Below are 17,647 nucleotides of genomic sequence, written 5' to 3' on the forward strand. Positions count from 1 at the left end.
AAATAATGGGCAAGATTTGAGCAGAGAACAGACACCTCATCAAAGAGGATATACAAATGGCAAATAAGCATATGAAAAGATGCTCAACATCATATGCCATTAAAGAACTACCAATTAAAATGAGATACTACTAAACACCTATTAGAACGGCTAAAATCCAAAACACTGACAAGAGCATTGCTGGCAAAGATGTAGAGAAACAGAACTCTCATTCATTGCTGGTGAGAATGCAAAATGGTACAGGCACAGTGTTAGTCTGGCAGTGTCTTATATAGGTAAACATAGGCTTACCATATTATCCAGAAATAGCACTCCTATTTACCCAAATGAGTTGAAAACATATGTCCACACAATAACATGGACACAGCAGCTTTCTTCATAATTGCTAAAACTTGGAAACAACCAAAATGTACTTCAATAGGTGAATGAATAAACAAACTGTGGTATATACGTACAATAGAATATTATTCAGCAATAAAAAGAAATGAGTTATCAAGCTGTAAAAAGACATGGAGGAAACCTAAATGCATATTATCAAGCGCAATATGCTAAAAAGGCTATATACTGTGGGATTCCAACTATAGGACATTTTGAAAAAGGCAGAACTACAGAGAGAGTAAAAAGACCAACAGTTTCTAGAAGCTTGAGGGCTGGGGAGGTGAGGGATGAACAGGACGTTCTTAGGGAAGTGAAACTATTCTGTATGGTACTGTAATGGTGGATACATGAGATTATGCATTTATCAAAACTCATGGACCATACAACTGAAAAAGTAAACCTTTACCAGGGTAAACTATAGACTTTAGTTAATAATAATGTATCAATATATCAGTTCCTCAACTGTAAAAAATTCTACTCTAAGAAAGAAATTATATTACCTGGACAGTTCATGTGACAAATAATATTTTTCAACATATACTTCATAATAATAATTTTGTTATTATTTCAGTGGCAAAGGAAATGCCACTGAAAAATCATTATATCAGAGTTAGAAGGATCTTTATACATATGTTTTTGGTTTTTAAACAGATAAAATTCACATACCATAAAGTTTATACTTTTAAAGAGTACAATTCCACACTAATGTAAGATATTAAAGGAAACTGCGTGTACGTGGCAGGACCATATGGGAACCCTTTGTATTTTCTGTGAAATTTTCCTGCAAACCTAAAAAATCACCTTAAAAAAACAGTCTATTTAAAGAAACAAAACAAATATTTCATTTCCCTTTCAAGGGACTGATTTAGAAATTGTCTTGTGATCCTATTCTGGCCAGTGAAATGTGAAGAGTTTTACTATGGGGCTTCTGGGAAAGGTTTCCTCAGTCTTTAAATAAAGAAGAAAATGATGATTGAAGACTTAAACAGTGTCCATTTCTCCCTTTGGAAACTTCACTAACTGGATGAGAAGTTTATCAGAAGGGCAAGTAGCCTGAGAGCAAAGAGGACACACTGAGGATAAAATGCAAAGACAGAATCTGGGCCCTTGATGATAAATCACTGAATCAACCAGATTAACCGACAATGAAGCAGCAGTTCTACCTCCAGTCTAACTGTGCACGGCATAAATGTTACAATGTCGCTTTTTATTTAGGGTTTTCGTTACTTGAAACAAAAGGCACCCTAAATGATACAGCACATACTATATGTGTTATATGCACATGTTCAGAATTCTCTTATCACATGGCCAAATTATTATTAAATGTAATGTTATTTTTAAAACAAGAGGGCAAGAAAACAGGAACACTGTACTCTAATAAGAAATTATATTAACTGGATAGTTCATGTGACAAGTAATATTTTTTAATATATCCTTTACAATAGTTTTGTTAGATATGTCACTGAAAAATTGTATCAGAATTAGAAGGATCTTCATATATGTTTTTCTCCTTTTTAAAACTGAGATGAAATTCACATACCATAAAATGTATACTTTTAAGAGTACAATTCAGAGGAGTTTAGTATATTCACGAGGTAGTGTAACCATCGCCACTACTTAATTCTAGAATATTTTCATAACCCAAAGAGAAACCCTGAAACTATTAGAAGTCACTCCCCATGGTCTCCTATCCTCAGCTCCTGCAACCACTACTCTACCTTCTGTCTCTGTGGATTTGCCTACTCTGGACAGTTCATATAAATGGAATCAAACAGCATGTGGCCTTTTGTGTCTGGCTTCTTTCATTTAGAATACTGTTTTCAAGGTTCATCCACATCATATGTAAATGTATCAGTAATTCATGGATTTTTATAGCTGAATAATATTCCATTATATGGCTATACCACATTTTGTTTATCCATTCATCAGTTGATAAAAACTGTTTTTACTTTTTGGGCTATTAATAATAATGTTGCTATGGACATTCATGTACAAGTTTTTATGAATCTATATTTTCAGTTCTCTTGGGCATAGTCCTAAGAGTAAAATTGCTGGGTCATATAGTTACTCTATGTTTAGTCTCCTGTGAAACTACCAAACTGTTTTCCAAAGTAGCTACACCACTTTACATTCCCAACAGCAATGTATAATGGTTCCAACTTCTCCATATCTTCACCAACATATCATAAGTCTTTTTATTTTAGCCTTCCTAGTGGATGTAAAATGGTACCTCTTGGTGGTTTTGATTTACATTTTTCTAATTGATGATATTGAGCATCTTTTTACGTGTTTACTAGCCATTTGTAGATCTTCACTGGAGAAATATCTATTCTAAGCCTTTGACCATTTTTAAATTGGATTATTTGTCTTTTGGTCTCTCAGTCTAAGAATTCTTTATATATTCTGGATAATATACAAGATATATGATTTACAAACATTTTCTACCATTCTGTGGGTTATCTTTTCAATTTTTTGATAGTGTCCTTAAAGCACAATTTCTTGATAATGTCCTCTGACTTAATTTTCATAAAGTCCAATTTATTTATCTTTTCTTGTTGCTTATGCTTTAGGTGTCATATCTAATAAACCAATGCCTAATCCAAGGATACAAAGATTTACATCTATATTTTCTTCTAAGAGTTTAATAGTTTTAGTTCTTACTTTTAGGCCTCTGATCAATTTTGAGTTACTATTTATATATGTTGTGAGGTAGGGGTCTGAGTTCATTTTTTTCCATGTGAATATCCAGTTGTCCCAATACCATTTGTTGAGAAAAGCATTCTTTCCCCCATTTAACTATTCTGACACTCTTGTCAAAAATTAATTGACCATAAATGTATGGATTTATTTCTGGACTGTCAGTTCTATTCCCTTGATCTTTATGTCTATCTGAATGCCAGTACTACAGTCTTTGGTCTTCTTTAATTTCTTACAACAATGTTTTATAGTTCTCAGTGTACAAATCTTGGGTTTCTTTTATTAAATTTGTTAAATAAACAAAACATTTGTTCTTCTTAACATTATTGCAAATGGAACTGTTTCTTTAGTTCAATTTTCAGATTGGTCACTGTTAGTGTATAGAAATAAAATTGATTTTTGTATATTCATGTTTCCTATAAACTTACGGAACTTATTTAATATCTCTAATAACTTTTGTGAAGATTCCTTAGGATTTTCTATATACATGATCATGTCATCTGAAAATACAAATAGTTTTACTTCTTCATTTTCTACTCTAATTGCTCTAGCTGGCACCTCTAATATAGTATTGAATAGAAGTGGCAGAATAGACATCTTAGTTTTGTTCCTGATCTTAAGGGGGAAAGCTTTAAATCTTTCACCATTAAGTGTGATGTTAACTGTGGGTTTTCATAGATGCTCTTCATCAGGTTGAGGAAGTTCTCTTTTATGCCAAGATTGCTGAGTGTTCAAGAAAGCATGTCAGATTTTGTCAAATGTTTTTCTGCATCTATCAACTGTCCTTTATTCTATTGATAAAGTATTAACAGTGATTGATTTAAATCAATGATTGATGAATGAATGACTGATGTTGATTCAACTTCATATTTCTGGGATATACCCCACTTGGTCATGATGTATAAATCTTTTTACATGTTGCTGGATTCTGTTTGCTAGTATCTGGTTAAGAATTTTTGCATCTATATTCAAAAGGGATATTGGTCTGCAGTTTTCCTGTGATGTCTTTTTCTGGTTTATTATCAGGGAAATAGTAGCCTCACTGAATGAGTCAGGAAATGTCCCTGCTTAGTGAAGCATTGGTGTTAATTCTTAAATGTTTGTTAGAATTCACCAGTGAAGTCACTGGTCCTGAGGTTTTCTTTGTGGTAAGTTTTTGGTTACTAATTCAATCTTTTTACTAGGTATATTTAGGTTTTCTACTTCTTGATTCAGTTTCAGTAGTTTGTGTGTTGCAAGAATTTGTCCATTTATCCATGCAAACAGTAACCAAAAGAGAGTAGGAGTAGCTATACTGACCCATCAAACTCTAGCTGGGGAAAATGACTCAAAAAAGATATCTAGAGGAGTGTTTTAAGCAGTATGCAAAATATATTTGGAAAAGAATGAAACAGAAAGAGAGACTACTTTATAGGCTAGGCCTGAAATAATGATGAACTGAAGAAAGAAAAAGGGGAGAAGTTTCTCAAGATACACTTTGAACTATGTCAAAAGATTTTTTTTTAAAGTTAAAATTCTAATACTTACATAGGAATAGGCACTTGACATGGAGGACAAGGCAATGCAGTCTGAATAAATGCTGGTTCAGATGGCTGTTCCCAAGGGCCTGAAGGCTGGTGCTACAAGTAAAATAAATAACAATTTTTAAGTCAGAGGGGTTAAATCATATGGTCGATTTAAGGATCTAAGAGAACAGTTCCACCAATCCTCTGCTCAAGCCAGTTGAAATTTTTTCAAGTACTCAACAAATTATGCTTATTGAAATATTTTATTCCATCCTTAAATTCTATCAGATTATTCCCCTCTAACGTGTTTATATTAAAAATTGAGCCAGATTCCAGTTTTTAAATTACAGAACAAAGGCAGTATAGACTCTTCACTTCTCATAAGCCAAAAGAATAAAACATAGAATTGTAAAATCCAAATTCCACCAATAGAATTTAATCTCCATTATTTTGTTCACTGTTGTCTCCCCAGCACCTAGAAGAATGCTTAACACATAGTAAGAATTCAATAAATATTCACTGAATATGTGAATGAATCTTTGAGGAAACCAGGAGATATTTATAACCCTAAACTACAGTATAAGAAGGAAGACTAACAAACTCATCTGTATAATGATTATAACATGACTATCACACTGTTCTTGCAAACATTTATTGGTTTCTCTCCTTTTCTATATTGTGAATTTCTTAAGACAAAAACCAAGTATTATTTACCTTATACCCCAGCTCCTATCACAGTATTTAATACCCAATAAATACTTAATCATTGCTTGTTGAAATGACTAAGTAAAATTAAGAAAATATGACCCACAGCAATGCATTATGTCTTAATAGTACTGTTCCCTTACCCTGCCAGTTTGCTTTATTAATGCTTGATCGTGACATGGAGCAGGACACAAGTGACCACATTTCTCCAAAACCTTTTGGCAAGGTTGATGACATGGAGGACAAGAGCCAAAGTGACAGCGATGTTTTTCTTGACTTGTATGATGGCAAGTTGGTGGTCGACTAAATCATAAAGTACAATTTTTAAAATTACTTTTGATCATTGAAGAATTATATCTAAAGTGCAATTATCTATTTATATACCTTCTAATTCCATACAGAATAAGCACACTGTGAATATTAATATTTTAGAACATTAAAGCAAAATTGAAAATACTAACAAAATGAAAAATCGGTATGAATTTAAATCTGACACCAGATATAAGTCTGTACAGAGCTTTGTACTAACCTGCACTGCTCTTTGCACTTGGGGGGTCTTGTGGTACGTTCTCGGCCACAGGGTACTGTCACCTTTGTATTACCACAATTGCACTTCACATCTACAGTTTCTGGGCAGGGATAACAGCTACCTGAAAAAAAGGTCTGAAACTTAAAGAGAAATTTCCTTAACTACCCAAATTCCCATCAATAGTAGAATCAATAAGTTTAGTATATTCACACAATGGGATACTCTAGGATGAGAATAACTGAATGAACCTCACACATAACATTCAGCAAAAGAAATCAGACACCAAGAATATACAGTATATGATTCCATTTATATAAAATAAACAGGAAAAACTAATCTATGCTGTTCAAAATCAGGATGATGATTTCAAAGGACACAAAAAGTTTGGGAAATGCTGGTAATGATCTGTTCAATAATCTGAGTTCTGGTTATATGGTTATGTTCAGTTTATAAAAAGTCATCAAGCTGTACACCTGCAATATGTATACTTTTCTGTATCTACAACGGTACTTCAATAAAAAGGTTTAGAATTTTCTTTAAAATTTGCTAAAAGTTCTGTTCTAAATAACAAATTTAACACATTACTCATTCAAAACTACACCAGCAAAATGGAGCTAAGTCTTTGGAAAATCTAATGTTAGCAATAATCTTTTTGGCTTAGTTTCATACATACATCTATTCAAGTACATTATTTTTAGATAAATTCTCCAATAAGAGTGACTTCTCTCATAAGGTTATTAACAAGTACAGTCAATTTTCCATTACTCATGCTTTGGGAAAGACTCTAAAATCTCATTTTAGGCTATAATTCCAAATACTTCTCTTCTAAACATTTCAAAAGGAAACATTTTTAGGGTTTCAGCTTTTTACCTTCTTTTGTTATGGGTAGAAATACACAAAGACCAATTGAAAAGAAATTTTTTTAAATAGGCTATAAAGTTCTCTCCAAGGCTTTGACATCATTCTAAGGGCTTTCTTCCCACTCTAGTCTTCCGAATAGGCTACCCCAATAGAAATGAAATAATAAAAAAGGAATAAAGAGTCTTCAACTAGGAAGTAAGTATCTCAAGAAATTGCTGCCTAGATGTCAGGAACAAGCAAAATACTGAATAGCAATTAACCTGATAAAAAACAGATTAATGATGAAAAATAGTCTGGTTAAAGCCTCTATTAGTTCAAAACAGTTCCCTAAAACAAAAAGAGGTTAAGAATTTTGATTCAAATAAAGATCACAGAGAAAGAAATAAAGTAAAAAGCACCACAGGGAAAAAACACACGTGTATTATACAAATTACCAAATTTATACTTCAGTGTTTTGATAAGTATAATCCAGTAAAGTATTATCTTGATGGTAATGCAAGCCAAGTTATCCTGACTCACATGATCAAACTTTATTCTGATCTTTCCAAAAGAAAATTTGATGTCACATTTTTTAAAAAATTAAGTGACATTTATGTCAGTTCTTACTCAGCACATTATATTAATTTCCATACTTAACAATGATAATTTTCATTCACCTTCAGCAATCAAAGAGAAACTTATCAAACATAACCTTTTTGCCACCCTAAACTACAGTATCACTTTTCCTTTTTTAAAATTAAATCTTGAGAACAATAAGGGATAATTTCCCTGAACAGTTTTCCTAATGAACTCATTACAGACACCTGTACAACATGACAGATAAATTCAAGTAACTTCAGTGATAACAGTTTTTAAATGATAAAGAAGCATACAGAGCATAAATACAGTGACTAGTGGGTCAAAAGTCCAGTAATTCTAGAACCATAACCATAGAAGGCCTTAAGCTTAAAAGAACTATAAGTCAAGCTTTCATATATTCACAGCACAAACATGCAGATAGCACCCTCTCCCTATGAGTTACAGTACAACTTTGATTATGAAGGTATCTAGAATAGTGGAAAATGACATAAAATAACTATTCTATGCATCTTATGTAACTGAGTATTAAACAAATGGTAAGAGCTGCACAATGGTATCTTCATACACTTTCCATTAGGGTAAATTTTTTTAGGGGCTAATAAGTGTCTTTTTAAAAAAATAAACATTCTACCAAAAAATAATTAATAATAATTGAAACTGGATCTGATCAAACCTCTAGTCCCACTAACAGTTTATAGAAAATACAGAGGAAAATGTCAAATAATACCACGGAGATGCAATCTGCAAAATCCAGACTCTGTGAAAGTAAATAAAGCAACCTAGTTTCTTAAACAAGTGACAAAGGAAAATACATAAAAAGATGGAAAATTATAGAAAAAGAGGGAAATTACAGATTCATAGACTTTAGAGACATCAACCAACTACAATGTCAATCTTACTAAGGTTTCTGAGTCATACAAACTGAAGTAAAAAATGAAGGCATTTATGAGACAAAAAGATATGTGAACACCAGATATTTGCTGATATTAAGAAACAGATGAACTATTTTCAGGTTAAGAATCCATCTTTCAGAGATGTATATTGAAGTATTTATGGGATTTGCTTCAAAATAATACAAGAAGGGGATATGCTTTCAACATTTCTCCACTAAGTATGATGTGTGCTCTACCCCTTTTGCAGATACTCTATATCAGGTTAAGGATGCTCTCTTCCATTTCTAGTTAAGTTTTCATCATATATGGATGATGAATTTTATCAACTGTTTTTCAGACATTTACTAAAACGATCTAATTTCTCCTTTAATCTGTTGATGTGATGGAAACATGTTATTAGATTTACTAATCTTAAACCAACCATACATTACTGCAATAAACCCAACTTGGTTATGACAGATTAAGATTTTGGATAGCTAATACTGTAGTACCAGATAGCTGGATTTGAGTGGCAAAAACTTTAATATTTTACAAACATGTTCATGAGTTAGATTGGCCTGTAATTTTCCCTTACTTTCCTTGAAAGATGATATAATGAGCTGGAACACATTCCTTTTTTACATACACTAGTTCACAAAGAGATTAAACTTATACATACCTTAAATGTTCATTTGTTAAAAACCTTGTGTAAAATCAACTAGGCCTGGTGTTTTCTTGGTGAGAAAATTCTAAACTACTGATCCAATTTCTTTAATGATCATACAACTAGTCAGGTTTTCAACTTAAAGTGAAGGCTATGTTTTAACAGTGGCCTCCAAGGCCCTATACATATTCTCCTTTCCCCAGCAATCATTTATCCCACCATCTCTCTAACCTCATCTCCTAAAATGTGTCCCCCTGAGCAACCACTTCAGTCCTCCTTCAAATGTTCCTGTCTTAAGGCCTCTGTAATCAAACTACCCCATCCCCATTTCCCCAGGGCTTAATCCCTACTTCTCTCAGGATTCCCCAAACATGTCATTCTTTCAGAGTCCTACTCTGACCACACTATATAAAACAGTATATACCATCCCAACTATCACAATTTTAATTTTACTCTAATTTTCTTTCTATACTTGTCACTATCTGATATTCTATATTAATTTGATTGTTTACTTGTATTCTAATTGAGGGAGAATAAAAAAATAAGAAAAGCACGTACTTTGTCAAAATTCTTCACTCATAATTCCAGTGCCTGGTTCTTAGTAGACACTCAAAAATACTTATTAAATGAATTAATGACTAACTTTAGAATGTTAATTAAATTTCAAATTTAATGGGTCAGTGATATAATATGACTAAAAAAGGAAATAAAATCCTTTTACATGAGAACCAAAAAACTAGTTCTAAACTTAACAATTTAAAGACACTGACATTTTTGGATTGGGTTGTTTGTTTTTTTAACATTGAGCTGCATGAGCTGCTTGTATATTTTGGAGATTAATCCTTTGTCAGTTGCTTCGTTTGCAAGTATTTTCTCCCATTCTGAGGTTTGTCTTTTCGTCTTGTTTATGGTTTCCTTTGCTGTGCAAAAGCTTTTAAGTTTCATTACGTCCTGTTTACTTTTGGTTTATTTCTATTTCTCTAGGAGGTGGGTCAAAAAGGATCTTGCTGTGATTTATGTCAAAGAGTGTTCTGCGTATGTTTCCTCTAAGAGTTTTACAGTGTCTAGCCTTACATTTAAGTCTTTAATCCATTTTGAGTTAATTTGTGTGTGTGGTGTTAGAGAGTGTTCTAATTTCATGCTTTTACATGTAGCTGTTCAGTTTTCCCAGCACCACATATTGAAGAGGCTGTCTTTTCTCCATTGTAAATTCTTGCTTCCTTGATCAAAAATAAGGTGACCATATGTGCATAGGTTTATCCCTGGGCTTTCTATCCTGTTCCATTAATCTATATTTCTCTTTTTGTCCCAGTACCACACTGTCTTGATTACTGTAGCTTTGTAATATAGTCTGAAGTCAGGGAGCCTGATTCCTCCAGCTCCATTTTTCTTTCTCAAGATTGTTTTGGCTATTTGGGGTCTTTTGTGCTTCCATACAAATTGTGAAATTTTTTGTTCTACTTCTGTGAAAAATGCCATTGGTAGTTTGATAGGGATTGCACTGAATCTGTAGATTGCTTTGGGCAGTACAGTCATTTTCACACTGTTGATTCTTCCAATTCAAGAACATGGTATATCTCTCCGTTTGTATCATTAATTTCTTTCATCAGTGTCTTATAGTTTTCTGCATCCAGGTCTTTTGTCTCCTTAGGTAGGTTTATTCCTAGGTATTTGATCTTTTTGTTGCAATGGTAAATGGGAGTGTTTCCTTAATTTGGCTTTCAGATTTTTCATCATTCGTGTATAGGAATGCAAGAGACTTCTGTGCATTAATGTTGTATCCTGCTACTTTACCAAATTCATTGATTAGCTCTGGTAGTTTTCTGGTAGCATCTTTAGGATTCTCTATGTATAGTATCATGTCATCTGCAAACAGTGACAGTTTTACTTCTTTTCCAATTTGGATTCCTTTTATTTCTTTTTCTTCTCTGATTGCTGTGGCTAAAACTTCCAAAACTACGTTGAATAATAGTGGTGAGAGTGGGCAACCTTGTCTTGCTCCTGATCTTAGTGGAAATGGTTTCAGTTTTTCACCATTGAGAACGATGCTGCCTGTGGGTCTGGCTCATATGGCCTAAATAGACATTTCTCCAAAGAAGATATACAGATTGCCAACAAACACATGAAAGGATGCTCAACATCACTAATCATTAGAGAAACGCAAATCAAAACGAGAATGAGGTATCACCTCACACCGGTCAGAACGGCCATCATCAAAAAATCTACAAACAATAAATTCTGGAGAGGGTATGGAGAAAAGGGAACCCTCTTGGGTGGGAACTGTGGGTGGGAATGTAAATTGATACAGCCACTATGGAGAACAGTATAATGGTTCCTTAAAAAACTAAAAATAGAACTACCATACGACCCAGCAATCCCACTACTGGGCATATACCCTGAGAAAACCATAATTCAAAGAGTCATGTACCATAAAGTTCATTGCAGCACTATTTACAAGAGCCAGGACATGGAAGCAACCTAAGTGTCCATCGACAGATGAATGGATAAAGAAGATGTGGCACATATATACAATGGTATTACTCAGCCATAAAAAAAAATATTATTCAGCCATAAAATATTACTCAGTCATGTACCATAATGTTCATTGCAGCACTATTTACAAGAGCCAGGACATGGAAGCAACCTAAGTGTCCATCGACAGATGAATGGATAAAGAAGATGTGGCACATATATACAATGGAATATTACTCAGCCATAAAAAGAAACAAAGCTGAGCTATTTGCAGTGAGGTAGATGGACCTAGAGACTGTCATACAGAGTGAATTAAGTCAGAAAGAGAAAAACAAATACCGTATGCTAACACATATATATGGAATCTAAAAAAAAAATGGTTCTGAAGAACCTAGGGGCAGGACAGGAATAAAGATGCAGACATAGAGAATGGACTTGAGGACACAGGAAAGGGGAAGCTCAGACGAACTGAGAGAGTGGCATGGACATATATACACTACCAAATGTGAAATAGACAGCTAGTGGGAAGCAGCCACATGGCACAGGGAGATCAGCTCCGTGCTTTGTGTCCACCTAGAGGGGTGGGATAGGGAGGGTGGGAGGGAGATGCAAGAGGGAGGAGAAATGGGAATATATGTATATGTATGGCTGATTCACTTTGTTATACAGCAGAAACTAACACACCATTGTAAAGCAATTATACTCCAATAAAGATGCTAAAAAAATAAATAAATAAAAATAAAGACACTGACAGGGCTTCCCTTGTGGCACAGTGGTTGAGAGTCCGCCTGCCGATGCAGGGGACACAGGTTTGTGCCCTGGTCTGGGAAGATCCCACATGCCAAGGAGTGGCTAGGCCCATGAACCATGGCCGCTGAGCCTGCGCGTCTGGAGCCTGTGCTCCACAACGGAAGAGGCCACAACAATGAGAGGCCCGCATACCGCAAAAAACAAAAAAAGACACTGACAAATCAGAGAATATCCACAGGGAAATGCCTATGGGGTTAATATATCTGCCATTTTTCCTAATGGGGAGGCAATATGGTATAATGGAAATATTATTAAAGTTTGGGTTCACATCCTGACCCTGCAACTAGTTCTATGACCTTGGGCGAACAGTCTCTTTGCCTGCTTCCTCCTTATACACAACAACACTAATACCTTCCAAGATTCCTGAAAGGATTAAGATATTAAGGGAGATATCTAGTATCCACCTAATCCCAAAGGAAGACAAGAAAAAACAGTACAGTAGTTTGTCCCAGGTCATAAAGCTGTTATTGGGTTGGCCAAATTCGTTCAGGTTTTTCCATAGATGTGGAAACACCCAAACAAAATTTTTGGCCAACCCAATACTAAGTTCACTTTTGACTCAGGACCTCTTAATTTAAACCCATGCTCTTTCCACTACCTTATACTATCTTTCAGTAGATTCCATTTCATACCAACATACTCCAAACGAGTAAAGTTAACTCAGTTTTCAATCTCTAATAACTTAGGCAACCCTGAGACCCTTTCAGGTGGTCTGCAAGAACTTATATACATAGATTAGAATTTTCCAGAAGCTATATGACAAGGGATTATCACAACAGATTGAATGCAGAAGCAGATATGTAAATCCAGCTATCTTCTATTAAGCTAGACATTAAAGACATTTGCAAAAATGTAAAATAGTATCATTCTTCTCACTAAATTTTTTTTTTAGAAAGTAGCTAATTTTCACAAAAAAGTTACTGTATTAAGATATAATGGGTACTATGGTACTATTTTTCAATAAAATAATAAATATTATATTTTAATTTAATTTCAAATACAATAAATATCAAATAGATAAAATCCACATTTAACTAAAGGTCTTGGGTCCAAAAAGAGTGTAAAAGGTCCTTGAGACCAAAAATTTCAAGAACCACTGGACAGAATATATCCAATCCTTTACTAGACTTAATTTCATATTAATGTCTAAAATTCAAAATAGTACTGAAAAACCTATTAATTAACTTTAAAACTATGTGGGGAAGGTTGGGTAGAAGTAAGGAAACAACATCTATTATAGAAAGAACAGAAGTTTATATTCAAAAGGTGTGGGTTCAAATCTTGGCTATAATGCCTTACTAGATATTTCCCTAAGTAAATCACTGAATCCTCTTCAGCTTAAATTTCCTCATCCATAAAAATAAGGATAGTGGCAACTGCTCTAACTTCTCAAGATTGCTAAGAGTAGGATAATAAATGTGAAAACTCTCTATCAATGAGAAAGCACTATGTAAATATAAACATAAAATTACAGCTGTTGTTAAATTTTACCTCTATGGCAGACAGATGGACACTTATGGTTTCTACATCCTAAAGTCCGTCCACAGTTTTGATCACAAGGTGGACAGTTTCCAGGGCAACACTGAAGGGAAAGCAATACATAAAGAACAGGTAATTTGAAAACCATACATAATATGAATGTCATTACTAGTTATTCACAGAACTTAGGGAAATCAAAAGATAGTTCTTTTCACTATAAGAATAAAAGTATTCAAGAATATCAACATTCTTGTGTAGAATACATTGTACTAAGAACTTATAAGTTTAAATAGACAATGACCTAATTTAGTGAAATCAAGCTAAATTTTCTTGCCCTTTATTTAATTATTCTATGACTTAAAATAGTTCCATAAGATAGTTTCTCTTCTACTTATCTACATAGAAATTGACAACATTAACCACAGGAATGGATCTGGTCAAACCCTACAGTCAATTCAGACAAATAATCTGGCTACTTTTAAAATTTAATTACAATAAAACCCATTCAATATATAGATTAGTTTGGCAGTTATTTTCAAACCAAAGAATCAGAGACTGACTAAAGGAAAGAAGCAGAGATAGGCTAATTGCTTCTAGTGCTGTTTTGTTACTCCCTGATTTCCAATCTGTGAGACATATAGCTGTCTATGACCTGTCCCAATTTTCATTCATGAACACAAAGCAACTACTTAAAGTTCCATCTTGCCATTCTAACTCCTTGACAAACTTTGGAAAGGAAATACAGACTACAATTGTCTTAAAGAAACTTGGGTTTGTAACCTACTCAAGAACAACTTTCAGTATATAAAAATAGCTCAAAAGAAAATACACATTATTGAAAAGCAATTAAAAGTTAAAATAGTTCATTCAATTAAGCAAATATTTACCAAGTAATACTGTGTGCCTATCACTTTCCCAGTGGCGGTGGGAAAAAAGAAGGTTATGTGGTCCACAACGTGAATAAGCCTTTAGATGTTTGTTTCTCACCATGATGACTAATAATGACCAGATTTACTCTCCTGCCTTAAACAACTAGAAAATCAGACAAAATATTTGAAACAGCAGTTTTCAGACATTAGACAATTAGGCAGCACAGGACAGAAACCCCTATGAGAACAGAAACAAACAAGATGAGTCCTATGATAGCACAAGCTTAGACCTGGACACAAGGAGAAAGATCAGAAGCAGAGTCCAGTGGTCTCACCAAGTTGAGGAGACAAAATTCATAGGTCAGAGAGGCAAGTGTGGTTAGAATTTGTGGAGAAGTGGTAGCACAAAGCATAAAGTTTATAATGTCTAGAAACCAATCAAAAGTCACCTAGCAGTAAAGAATAACCCAAAAGGAAAAGAAAACTCAATCAACAAAAATAGACCCAGAAATGACAGATGACAGAATTAGTAGACAAGGACATTAAAATAAGCATTTGAAGTATAACCTATTCACTTATATTCAAGAAAACAGAAGAGAGCATGAGCATGAAAAGGACAGACATGGAAGATATAGAAGTCACAACTCCAAGTCTCAGAGATGAAAAATACTGTCTGAGATGAAGAAACACAGGATGGGATAAACAATGGGATTAGACAATGCAGAAGAAAATTAGAGAACTTGAAGACAAACAATATAAGCTACCATTAAATATGAAAATTAAAAGGACTAAATAATAAATGGAGCATCAGTGACCTATGGGACTTCAAGCAGCATGACATACCTGTCAGTGGAGTCTCAGAAGGCAATGGGTGGGGGAAATATTTGAAGAAATAAAGATTGAAAATTTCACAAATACAATGAAAACTATAAGGACATACAAGAAGCTCAACAAAAATTGTACTAAAGAAACATGAAGAAAGCTATACAAAGGAACATCACAAATAAATTACTGAAAACTAATGATAAAGAGAAAAATCTTTAAAAATAGCCAAAGAAAAAAGATACATTACATACAGAGGAACAAAGATAACAGAGATAGTGGAGCAACATGTTTAAAGAATGGGAAAAAAATTGTTAAACTAAAATTCTACAGTAAAAATATTTTTCACAAAGGCTAAAGACAGTTTACAAAAGTTGCAAGAATTCATGACACGCACTACAAGAAATGTTAAAGGAAGTCCTTCAGACAAAAGAAAATGAAATCAGATAGAAACCTGAATCTATATAAAAGGATGAAAAGCACCAAAAATCATGAGTTTGATGATAAATATAGAAGACTATTTATTTTTTCACACTCTTTAAAAGATACCTGTTTAAAGCAAAAATAAAAACAACATATTTGAGGTTTATAAAATACATGGGTATAAAACGTGTAAGAGGGCTTCCCTGGTGGCGCAGTGGCTGAGAGTCCGCCTGTTGATGCTGGGGACACGGGTTCGTGCCCCGGTCCGGGAGGATCCCACATGCCACAGAGCGGCTAGGCCCGTGAGTCATGGCCACTGAGCCTGCGCATCCGGAGCCTGTGCTCCACAACGGGAGAGGCCACAGCAGTGAGAGGCCCGTGTACCACAAAAAAAAAAAAAAAATGTGTAAGAATCTAATAAAGGAGGTAAAATGGAATTATTGAAAGACAACACTCAAACAGAAGACACAAAAGAGGGAAAAGAAACAAAGAACAGATGAATAATAGAAAATAGCAAAATGACAGACTTAAATCCAACCATTTTATTAAAGATCACAATAAATGTAAATGATCTACACCCAAATTAAACGATAAAGATTTAAAATAAAATAATTACCTAAATAAAACACTTATCTAATTGCTGTCTATAAGAAATCCACTTCAAATATAAAGATTTGAATAAGTTGAAAGTAAAAGAATGGAAAATATATGCTCTATGAACACTAAGCACTAAGTTGAAATCACTATATTTAATAGATTTAAGAACAAGGTATCTTACCAGAGATAGAGGGATAATTCATAATAATAAAAGGGACTCAAAAAAACTTCAAATCTACAGACTCAATAAGATTCTCCAGTTGACCTTACACTGAACCAAGATTCTATAAATAAGATCTGAACAGCAGAAGTTAAGCCTCTACCATGCCAAACAAACTACCACTAACACTGCTATGATGTTTTAAAGTCAGGGAACAGGGACTTCCCTGGTGGTGCCATGGTTAAGAATCTACCTGCCAATGCAGGCGACACGGGTCCGAGCCCTGGTCTGGGAAGATCCCACATGTCGCGGAGCAACTAAGCCTGTGTGCCACAACTACTAGCCTGTGCTCTAGAGCCCACGAGCCACAACTACTTAGCCCACGTGACACAACTACTGCAGCCCGTGTGCCTAGAGCCAGTGCTCTGCAACAATGAGAAGCCACTGCAATGAGAAGCCTGCACACCACGACAAAGAGTAGCCCCCAGTCGCCGCAACTAGAGAAAGCCCGTGCGCAGCAACAAAGACCCAAAGCAGCCAATAAATAAATAAATAAATAAATGTATTTTTTTAAAAAATAAATAAATAAAGTCAGGGAATAGAAACAGCCAAAGAACCAAGTAGAAGGAATTATGCATAGGACAAAAAGAGACCCTTGTTATTTAAAAACCTTGCTAAGATTTCCCACTAATACAAACAGTAATGTAGAATATTTATTAATATTTCATACAGAAAGCAAAGAATATGCCTAAGTATTTGAGGAACAAGTCAAGATGGTACTTATCATGGGCCCAAAGAGGAAAAATCCAAGAGAATTTTAAAATCAGTTTTCCAAGCTTATTACCTTTCTCCTACACTGATGCTTCTGACAGTCCCGCATCTTAACACACTTAGTTTCACAAAGATACGGTTTATGACATGGCATTCGTTTTGTATGCTTTCCACAACGACAATGCTTCTCCACTTCCTGGAAGAATCAAATAAATGCTATTAAAATTGACTTTCATTGACATGATTTTTTTCACACTTCAATCTCTATAATTACTAAAAACTGAAAGAGAAAAGTTTAAGAGTGTTTTGTATGAAAGACTTTTAAAAAAATATAGGAGAATTTCCTAAGACATTTGTTTGTTCCAAAAAGACTTCACAGAATTTCCATTATTAAATTTAGTAAAAATTTGATATTAAATAGTAAAACAACATCACACGTTAAAATCCCTTATAT

General features: G+C 34.1%; 1 protein-coding gene across 5 annotated transcripts in view; it reads right to left on the reverse strand.

Annotated features, from left to right (window-relative positions):
• Nucleotides 1-17,647, reverse strand: part of NFXL1 (nuclear transcription factor, X-box binding like 1) — a 55,262-nt gene that overhangs the window by 23,107 nt on the left and 14,508 nt on the right. For all 5 annotated transcript variants that reach the window (XM_059067264.2, XM_059067262.2, XM_059067266.2 and 2 more), the window contains exons 11-15: nucleotides 17,267-17,389; nucleotides 13,564-13,654; nucleotides 5,815-5,935; nucleotides 5,429-5,588; nucleotides 4,603-4,694 (exon numbers count right to left, since the gene is read on the reverse strand). In XM_059067264.2, the coding sequence (XP_058923247.1) occupies nucleotides 4,603-4,694; nucleotides 5,429-5,588; nucleotides 5,815-5,935; nucleotides 13,564-13,654; nucleotides 17,267-17,389 (587 nt within the window). The remainder of the gene's footprint in view (nucleotides 1-4,602; nucleotides 4,695-5,428; nucleotides 5,589-5,814; nucleotides 5,936-13,563; nucleotides 13,655-17,266; nucleotides 17,390-17,647) is intronic.

The sequence above is a fragment of the Kogia breviceps genome, chromosome 6 (assembly GCF_026419965.1).
Source record: "Kogia breviceps isolate mKogBre1 chromosome 6, mKogBre1 haplotype 1, whole genome shotgun sequence".
Lineage (NCBI taxonomy): Eukaryota > Metazoa > Chordata > Mammalia > Artiodactyla > Physeteridae > Kogia > Kogia breviceps.